At 40.6% G+C, this 11070-nt stretch overlaps 1 protein-coding gene across 1 annotated transcript; it reads left to right on the top strand.

Moving 5' to 3' along the window:
- Positions 1-3435: 3435 nt before the first annotated feature.
- On the top strand, positions 3436-4389 carry LOC311170223 (proline-rich protein 23A-like; the record flags this gene model as incomplete). The annotated part of the gene is made up of 1 exon (XM_084232611.1): positions 3436-4389. One exon carries the CDS (start codon positions 3436-3438, stop codon positions 4387-4389), a length of 954 nt encoding a protein of 317 aa, XP_084088737.1.
- Between the last annotated feature and the right edge of the window lie 6681 nt (positions 4390-11070).

Raw genomic sequence — 11070 nt, 5'->3', positions numbered from 1 at the left:
TGCCACCTTCAAACCATGCTTAGGCAGCTCCTCAGATATTTATTTTGCCCATTACTCCCCAAATCCTTGTTCTTTCCAACTTGTAATGAAACCACTGAGTTATCTGCAATAAGTATTTTGAGCACCTCCCAGATCAGGGATATTGATGGTGAATGAAAAAAAGAAGGGGGAGATTATGGATGTCCTTAACATATGTTCACAAATTCAATGATCTGTTCCTCTGTAAGAGGTGTAGTGGTAGTGGAGGCTGTGAAAGTACACATTTGTAGAGGTTTGAACCTATGAACCCAGAGCAGATACAAAGATGGAAGCCTACTTTACCTCAATAAACATACCTGGGGTGGGGGAGGGGTAGACTCTAGTTTCTCTCCCCATGTCTGTAGGCTGTGCTCTTTCCTATTTAATACAATAAAACAGGGGTGACACGACTGATATCAGAGGGTAGGTAATAAAAGGCACAGCAGGGCCTCCCTGTGGTGCAAGGGGTTAAGTCTCAGTGCTATAAAGCTATCAGCAGCCACTGTAGCACAGAGACCAGATCCCCAGCCAGGGAGCTAACCCACATATGGTGCAGCAGACCTCTCCAGTCTCGCCCACTTTTCCCCTCAGCAGTGTCTTTCAGGAAATCCTCCTGTTCTGCTCCCCACTTTGTCTCTGGTGAATCCTCTCACGTCCTACACCTCTGGCCTGCACCCCAGTTCTTGTATGCATAAATAAATAAAATAAATCTTTTTAAAAATGAATAAAAGGGCACAGCATGGGGCTACAAGCTCAGTTTTTCATTCACTCTGAGCCCAGGTCTGGGGGAAAACATTTGCCGTGCCATTAGGACACTCAAGCTGTCAATGGAAAGGTCCAGGGTTCTAATAACTAAAGCCACCTACCAAGAGATATGAGACGTCATCTTGGAAGCAGACCACTGCGCTTTGCCTTTAGCTGACTGCAACCTCCAAAAAATCCTGATTGCAACTTTCAGGAGCCCCTGAGCCAGAAACCCCAAGCTTAGTCATTTGCTGATTCCCCAGAAAATGGAACTACAAATTAGAAAGTACATGTTTTATTCAGTAAATTTGGGGTAATTTGTTATATAGATAATTAATAAGCAGGGTAAAGGGAATTGTGTTCTTTGTATTATCTTAGCAACTTTTCTGTAAGTTTGAAAATATTTTCAAGTAAGAATCTTTGTAAAAATTTAGTAAATAAATACGCTAAGTATACATTTGATTCTTGATTCCAACACAAACTAGATATTGAATTTTGGGAAACGTTTACCATTCTGAAGTTCATCTGTTGCGAAGACTGAAAAGGTCACCTTTTTTCAAAAAGGGTAGGAGAAAACTTTTGGAGGTGAAAAGTATGTTTATGGCTTTGATTGTGGTAATGGTTTCACAGATGGAGAGTTTCCCCAAACTTAAGTTGTATACTTAATATGTACAACATTTTGTATGTCAATCATACCCCAATAAGAAGGTTGTTTACCCTAAAAGGAAAAGATCATCTTTTCTCAATTTCATTGATTTACCAATCATTTACATAATATAATTTTGTAATATAATTACTATATATATATATATATAATTTTGGGACTTCAGTCTCACCTCTCCATAGGAGAACATATTTCACACAATCTCCACTGAAACTGAAGGGCAAATGCCCTTTCTTCCCTCTCCCCATCTCCATGCCCCTACGCCCATCCTCTCTGGTAACCATTATATTGTTCACGGAGTCTAAAAATTAATTTTGCTGTATTTTACCAGTTTATTTTTCTTTGGTTATTTATAGTCTATGAATAAGTAAATAGGCAAATGCTTTTCACTTTCTGGCTTCTTTCACGTGGCATAATCACTTTGAGGTTCATGCATTTTGTTGCAAAACATACTTTTGTAATATTTACAACAAATGAGTAAAAGGCAGGGTGTATGGGCAGGGTGAGGGGCACCCCAGAACCCCAAACCTACCCTTCTAAATAGGTTCTGCCAGCTGCCACATTAAGACAAAACATAATCTAGTGCATGAAACCTTTAATGGAAAAGAACTTTAATATAATTTGTGTACAATACAGAAAAGGGGAAGAATGGGGAAGAACAAAGTTTCTAAATTAAGCACCTGAAGTTACCCATCCCCTCTGGGTAAATGCCCAAACAGGGTTGGCCCAAGCAGGGCCACTGAGGCCCGAAAGCCTGACACAAGTCTAAAGCATCTTTTGGTGGGGACCCACAGAAAAGGGTAAGAAACAACCAGTCAAGTCTGGCAGGAAAAGAGCAAAATCAATATCAAGATAAAAGCTGCCATTGGGAACCTCCCCACGGGCCTCTCACCCACATCTGTGTCACCCAGTCCACAACCAAAAGGCAAGCACAGTTTCTTCACGTGTCTCTCTGCTCCATGTTCCTCCTCCAGGTCTCCTTCTGGCTCTCCATCCTGCTTCCTTCCTTCCTCAGTCTCCTCTGCAGCTTCTTCTCTACCTGCTCAGCTCCACCCTCCCTTGGGTGGGGCAGGGAAGTTGGAACCTCCCCTCTCCTGGGACCAACCTGTTACATATATTCACTTGCTTTATCCAATCATCTGTCAATGTGCATTTCGGCTGGTTCCATCACTTGTTTTTGTGAGTAACACTGCTATGAAGACAGCTGTACATAAATTTAAAAAAAAAAAAGATAATATTTTAAAGTCACTAGAGAAGTTGACATATCATCAGTGTGCGATAAACGTATTTAATAAGTTGAGATTGTTTTAGATTTTGTTTATATTATTAATAATATTATAGCAATCTCAACTTTCAGGAATAAACTGCCACAAGCATTCCACTTTAGGATCTTTCCCAAAGCAAAATCACTATTCTCCATTTACTCCGAATATTAAAAGCCAAGCTGGGTCTCTTTCATAACGGAGTGTCTATTCAGTTATTTCTTTAGAATGACCAAAGTCATATTAGTACTAATAGTGAGAAAGTTTGATTATCGTGCTATGGCGATTGTTTTGTTTTGTTTTGTTTTGTTTCTTTTTGCCCCCTACTGGTCATTAAAGAATTTCCCTCTATTGACTTCTCAACTACAACCACCCCGATTGGGCTACACAGATACCATTTAGGCAGAGCAAAAGTTAGTCGAGACTATCGTGATGTTTGCGACTTTGGTTTCACCTACTCAATGCAATTTCATCCTCATATACTTCCGCAACTGAATTTTGCATGAGAAATCAAAGCGTCCATCACGCGAGGCTGGTCCTCATGGGGAATCCCGAGTGATGCGCTCCGGGAAGAAACCCTCAGAGCTCCAAGCACACACTCCCAGGACAAGCTCACAAGAGGGGTTTTGCATATGCTCCTGGGCCCCAGGCGCCCTCTGTCCTAGAGACCTCGCACTGCCAGCAGGACGCAGGCCCCCAAGCCTTCTGCAGGCCTGGAAGAGAGCCACCTCCAGCGCCGGCCAGGTGATGGGCACCCGACCCCGCAGCCCCAGCGCCTACCCTGCACCCTGCTGGGGACCACAGCCCGGGGAACCCCGCCCTGCCAAGCGCCCACGACACCTGGAGTACCAGGGCCCCAACTTCCAGATGCTGCCCAACCTGGCAGACCTCACCGGACCCCAGGCAGCAGAAATGGTCGCCATGGCGATCCTGCCCGCAGACTGTGCCCTAAAGGTGCCCCTGGACGACGTCGAGCTGGTGCTGGAACCCGAGCCAACATCGGTCCTGCAGGTGCGTCTCAGAGGGCACACTCTCGTGCTGGTTCCCGAGGCCCTCCTCCGCTTGGAAGACCTACAACTAGGAGGGCAGGGCCACCTTCCTGTCGGCCTGGAACCCAGCCCTTTCCTGGGTGCTGCGGGAGAGGCTGTCATCCTCCAGCAGAGCTTCTTCTGCACCAGTACCCGAGAGATGGCTGTCCAAGGGGTCGTCCACCAGGACGCGGGCCACCAGCTCCCGCCGCCTTGGATGGACCATGCAGCCGGGTCAGGCGCTGGACTCCGCCCTGTGGCTCCTCGGGTAGCTAGCCCCCACCTCCAGGGCCCGGTGCCAGAGCCCTGGCCTTGGGCCCCCACCCCTAGTCCAGAGAGACGCTCTTCTGGCCCCTACTTCAGCCTCAGGTTGCGCCTTCTGGAGCCTTTCCCCAACTCACCCCTGCAACCACTACCTCCAACGCCGAATCCGGGTCCCCAAGCATGCCCGCAGCGCCCTTGGCGCCCTCAGCATCTTCACCCCAAAGCCCCGGAGACGCCTGTTCCTGAATTGAACTGGCCCCATCCCACAGGCAGGGACAATTCTGATTGCACCCCCACCTGCCTCAGTGCCCTCCGGGACTCCCAGAGTCTTTGCGCTGGCCAACCAGCCACCTGGAGATTGGGCACCTCCCCTGCAAATCATGGCTTTTCCCTGAGACTGCCTGCTTAGGAGATGAAGACACCAAGAGAAAACATATTCTAGACCTCACCTTAGAAATGGAACACCTGCCCAGCGGTTCCAAACAATGACTTTTCTAAGTCTGGGCTTCTTTCAAGATCATCCTCAAGACCCTCCTCCCACCTTGGCACCATTGACTTTCTCTCCAACCAGTCTCCAGCGCTGTGCTGCTGCTCCCCTGTTCCTCCCCAAACCAAGAAATGTGCATTTCTTATCTTGTCAGTTTCCTTGTATGCTTTCCCATACTTTACAATAAAAACTCTTCATTTATAAAGACTTTTCCTTTTTGGCATTTTTGCTAGAACACTTGGTGTTTCTAACTCTCTAGAAGAAAACTGAAAAGGAAATGATGTTTCCCGTAGGATAGCCTTTAATATTTCTTCCCACTCTACCTGTATGTGGTAAACTATCTTGCTGTTGTACATATGATGATGTTGATAGTCTTGTATGTCTGAAAATATATGTTCATTCTTAATTCCAGAATATTTAACTACCCTAAAGATGTCAGTATTAGTGCCATCTTCTGTTGCTGGTTTTGCAGGCAAGAAGTCTTGTACCAATCAAGTTGTTAATTCACATGTGAATTAACTGTTAATTTGAGCATATGTTGGAAGGACAAATTTGATGTTCTACAGTTTCATATAACATGCTAAGGAGTACATTCTATTATTGCTTGATTTGACCCAATTTGATTAACTATAATAGGGAAACTATCTCTTATATGAAATGCCACAGAATCTTAGGCTTTATACTCAGGATATCCTACATATCCCCACATCTGAAATAAAGTCAAAAATATATAATGGTATGCTCAATCTCCCATGACTCCTAACATCCTAATATCACATGTGTGCAACTTACCCATTTCAGCTTCCTTTATCCTTTTATCCAGCTTACTAATCTTTTTATCAACTGTTTGCAGTATGTGTTAACGTCTATAAAAAAGCTTCATTTCGATCTATATATTTACTTTTTAAAATTTTTACTTTCCTTCTCTCATTTCATACCTTTCCTCACTAAGTCTCATAAACTTATTTTTTTGGTTCATGTATAATATTCAATTCTTCAGGTTTTGAAAGTTTTTTTTGTAAAAGATTTATTTATTTATGCATACAAGAGCTGGGGTACAGGCCAGCGATGAGGAGTGGGGGTGAGAGGACCCACCAGAGACAGAGTGGGGAACAGAACAGGCAGACTGACTGAAGTACACTGCTGAGGGGAGCAGCGGGTGAGTCAGGAGGGTTCTGCTGCACCATGTGGGACCCTCTCCTGCCGGCCAGGGATCGATCTCATGCTGCAGAGGCTGTGGATTGCTTCATAGTGCTATGCTTAACCCCTTGTGCCACCAGGGAGGCCAGGTTTTAAAAGTTTTTAACATTAGTTAACAGCTAAATTGACTCCATTTCCTCACAGGTAAGATATCCCACTATTGGCCCTTAATCACATTGGATTGTCTCGTGTGCTTTGTAAATTTCATCAGTGGACACATTAATAAGGATTTATCTTCTGCATCTCACATTAAAGAAGTTTACATTTTGCTATTTGTAGTCTTTCCAGGCCACAGCTCAGAATCAGGGATTTGGAAACTTGTAATGTGTCTCTCCAGAGAGCCACAGGACTAGTTCCCAAGCAGGCCCACGTGGCCATTCCCAGTGGAAATCTGTCTTTCCTGGATCAAGACAAGAACAACCATGAAGCAGCTGTCAGTGCCTTTGCAACCTCTGATGACTGACAGTAGGCCAACCTTCAGCCCACACAAACCAAGAGAAAGCCCAGTGACAACCAGCTATTTTATCTTGTAACCACAAATACATAAACATATCAGCAGCTCCCTCAGAAATCAAATTCTTCTATTCCTGACTCCTGGAGGCCGATAGTTTTCTTTTATAAGTAGATGTCAATATTTAATATGGTTTAAAATTTCCTATCCATTGAGATTTTTATTTCTGGTTCTTGATCCTATTTTGTCATCTGTGACAAAGGATTTGAAGCCATATAACACATAGTGGGAATTCCCCAATCTGACATCTCCACAATTCTCACCACATCTAAACCATCCTTCCTTCCTTCCCCTACAATGTACAGCATGCTTTCATATGTTTGTTGGTCATCTATGTAGCTTCATTGGTGGAATGACCTTGCAGATCCTCTGCCCACTTATTAAATGGATTGTTTGGTTTTTTTTTTTTTTTAATGGATGGTTTTGGGTTTTTTTTAAGATTTATTTATTTATACAAGAACCGGGGTACAAGCCAGATGTGCGGGAGAGGATTCACCAGAGACAGAGCAGGGAACAGAACAGGCACACTGACGAAATACACTGCTGAGGAGAGCAGCAGGCGAGACAGGAGAGGCCTGCTTCACCATGTGGGATTCTTGCCCGCAGGCGGGCCGGGATCAAACCCGCACTGCAGAGGCTGCCGACAGCTTCACAGTGCAGCACTCAACCTTCTGCGCCACTAGGGAGGCCCTAAATGGGCTGTATTTTTCATTGTTGTTGAGTTTATGACTTGTTTGTCTATATTGGATCATAATTTTTTATACGCTATATGGTTTACAATTATTTCTCCCATGCAGTAACTGTCTTTTCACTTTGATGATGATTTCTTTCCCTGTGCAGAAGCCTTTTAGTGTCACATGGTCCCATTTGTTTATATTTTCTTTTGTTCACATACTGTTGCTGACAAATCCACAAAAATATCACTGAGACCAATGAAAAGAGGCTTTTACCTGTGTTACCTTCTGTGTGTTGTATGGTTTCAAATCCCATATTCATATTTCTTACCCATTTTAAGTTGATTTTAGCATATGGTATAAGATAGTGGTCTAGTTTCATTTTGTTCCAAGTAGCTGTCTGGTTTTGCAGACACCATTTGTTGAAGAGATTGTTCTTTCTCTGTTGCCTTCTTGGATCAGAGAATCAACAATGTCAAAATGACCATTTTACCTAAAGTAATGTAGAGATTTAATACAATCCCTGTTAATATTCCAATGGCATTATCACAGAACAAGATATTTAAAATTTGTAGGAAATTATAAAAGAAATTTTCACAGGCAAAGCAATCCTAAGATAAAAGAACAAAAACGGAGGTATCATGCTCCCTGACTTCATGCTATGCTACAAAGCTACATTATTCAAAACAATATGGCATAGGCATTAAAAACTGGATCACAGATGACAAAACAGAATCAAGAACAAGAAATAAAACTGTATGTATATGGTTTTGTTTTATTTATATATATTTACATATATATGCAACTTAGTTACAACATTAAAGATTTGTTTTTAATGACTTATTTGCAGGGGAGAGAAAATTAATTTCTGTAATCTCACAGCCCTGAATAAAATCTCAGGCTTCCAAATTTTGATATTGCCAGGAGGTAATCTAACATGGAAAAGCAGGGAGGGAGGAGGGGGAATAGTGAGATGGGGGTTGGAGGGGATGATAGCTCACAATACAGAAGGAGATGGAATATAACTGTGTCTGTCTCAGCTATGAAGGCAGGTCAGATGGAACACAAGCTATTTAGTGGGAGGGGTAGTGTAAGGTATTCCTTGATGGATGATTAAGCAGGTAAAAGTAAAACAAATCTCTGAGGAAAATACATCTTGTACCCAGGCTCTAGTGTCTTCCGAGATAACATCCAACTGATTCTAAGCTCATAACCTAAAATGAAAAAACATATATGGAACAAACCACCAGAAGTGAGAATAAATTAATCACAACCAAACTCCTCCCCCAGGAAAGGAAGAATCAGACCCTCAAATGTTAGAAATTGATGAAATATTAGATATAAAATATTTTCAATACTTTTAATTTGATTGAGGACAAAAGAGGACTAAGGAGAAAATAAAAGCCATGACAACTTCCTGCTACAAAATCAAAATACACAAATACATCTTGTTTCTATATGTAAATGACAAACTAAAGAAAAGAAGTCAAGAAAAACGTCCCTGGGCCTCCCTGGTGGCGCAAGGGGTTAAGCACAGCACTGTGAAGCTATCTGCAGCCTCTGCAGCATGAGTTCGATGCCCAGCCAACTAAGAAGATACCCACATGGCGCAGCAGACCTCTCCTGTCTCACCCGCTGCTCCCCTCAGCAGTGCATTTCAGTCAATCACCTTATTCTGTTTCCCACTCTGTCTCTGGTGAATCCTCTCACATACACATCCCACCTCTGGCCTATACCCCAATTCTTGTATGCATATATAAATAAATCTTTAAAAAGAAAAAAATCCCACTGACTATCACATCCAAAAGAATTAGGTACCTAGAAATAAGCTTAACATGGTGCAAGTCATGAACCACACACATATGCACAGTTTATTTACAACTAAGGAATCAAGAGCATATAGTTGAAAAAAGAAACTCTTTTCAACAAACAGTGTCGGGTAAACTGTAAAACCATATACCAAAAAGTAAAATTCTCCCATCATACACAAAAAGCAAATTAAAATAAATAGATAGAAGAACTGAATATAAGATATAAGAACTGAACTCATAAGATACATGGAAGAAATCATAGGTAAGACACTGCATGACATCAACTACAGAGATTTCTTTCGAGAATCCACTCCAACAGAAAGGGAAAACAAATAGAAAAGGAAAAAATGGTACACATCAAAATAAAAAGCATTTACACAGCAAAAGTAGCTAACATTAAAAAAAAGACATCTATACAAAATAAGGGGGGTGGGAATTGTATGGGTAATATAACCAAGATGAAAATGCATACATTGTACAAAAATGAAAAATGATGTAAAAAATATATAAAAGAAAAGAAAAGAAGTTAGAAAAAAAGGAATTAATGAACATAATACATGACCAAAAAATAAAAATAAAATGTTTTCCACCCTCATAAAAAAATCAATCAATTTTTTAAATGCAAAATAAATTTAACAAGAAAAGCAATAGACTATCATCAGGTTTTTAGTTTAATTATAGACATATTTGTATGCTTTTAAAATTATTTATTTAGTTATACTTAACTGGATGGTTACTATCCTATTATGTGTGAAAGGTTTAATGTTTTTCTAGCAATATCTGAGACGCTTACTTTTTAACTCAATAAATAAATAATACAGAAGACAAATGCATAAATCAGTAACAATTAAAAAATAAAGATAAATAATGATGAAATGAAAAAAAAGACACCTATAGAATGGGAGAAAATATTTACACATGATTCATCCTGCAAGGGGTTGATATCCAAGGTCTGAAAATAACTCATATAACTCAACAAAAAGAAAACAAATAACCCAATCCAAAAAAATTATCAGAAGAGGTAAATGGACACAATTCCAAAGACATAAAGATGGCCATCAGGTACAGGAAAAAATTACCTCATTTATCAACAGGGAAATGCAAAACAAAACCACAATGAAATACCATAAGAATGGTCTATGCCTACAAGACCCAAAACAACAAGGGCTGGGGAAGTTGTGGAGAAATAGGTACCTGCAAATACTGTTAGTAGGAATGGAGACTGTCCAGTATGGAGGTTCCTCAAACAGTTAAAAATATATCTATCACATGATACAGCAATTCCACATCTACATATCTATTCAAAGAATACAAAAGCATTAATTCAAAAAGACATATGCACCTCTACTCTAATTACAGCACTATTACAACAGCCAAGATATGGAAACAACCTAATTGCCCAATGACAGACGACTAGAAAAGGAAGATGTGGTATATATGCACAATGAAATAATACTCAGCCATAAAAAATATGAAATCTTCCTATGCTGAAAAGATTGTTGGAATCTGAGCGCATCATGTTAAGTGAAAGTAAGCCAGAAAAAAGACAAATACTGGATGATTCCACTCATATTTAGACTATAAAGGAACATATAAAACCTAACTAAAAAAATAAAACAGTGGATTCTGACTGCAGAACTGGGGTTACCAGAGGGGGAGACAGGAATTGTAGTAAAGTGTGGGAGAACACAATGGACATTGCTGGGGTTACTTTGGTGGTGAGCATCATGTCATAACATACACTTGAAGAGGTATCAACCTGAATCTGAAAAATATACAAAATGATGTAAACCAGTATGACATAAATTAATTTTTTAAAAAGATATGACCATTTTAAAAGGAAAATAAAGAACACTTCTGGGGATTAAATATATAAATTTTGGAGTGAGAAATACAAGATGGGATTAAGAGCACTACAGACAGAACTGAGAGTGCAAATTCCAAACTAGAGAACCCATCCATAAAGCCAACAAGGGTAAAACCAAAATTCCAAAGGGAGTTAAAGTGATATTGTTGAAGAGGGAATGATTCTGCCATAGGACTTTTGGGGATGGAGAGAAAGAACAATGAGGGAATAAGAAAGTAACATTATTCACACAGTGACAATGAACGAGAATTTTCCAGATGTGATGAAGGGAAAAAAATGTTCATTCAGTCACAAGTATACATTAAGTGACTACTATGACCAGACACATTTCCAATGGGGCATACAGCCAAGAACAAAATAGTTAGGAGTCACTGCCCTCATGGAGTGCAATAATTCGCACAAGAAATAATGTTGCCTTAGTTAAAGTAATTGGAAGAGGAGCAACTGGAAGCTACATGTAGTTGGATATATCTTGAAGGGAAAGAAAACAGAACTGCTTGACATTAAAGATAAAAGAGGTAACTGCAAGGATAATTTGAA

The sequence above is a fragment of the Talpa europaea genome (assembly GCF_964194135.1).
Source record: "Talpa europaea genome assembly, chromosome: 4".
NCBI lineage: Eukaryota > Metazoa > Chordata > Mammalia > Eulipotyphla > Talpidae > Talpa > Talpa europaea.
The sequence above is the reverse complement of the archived record's forward strand: the minus strand, read 5'-3'. Positions and strand labels throughout refer to the sequence as shown.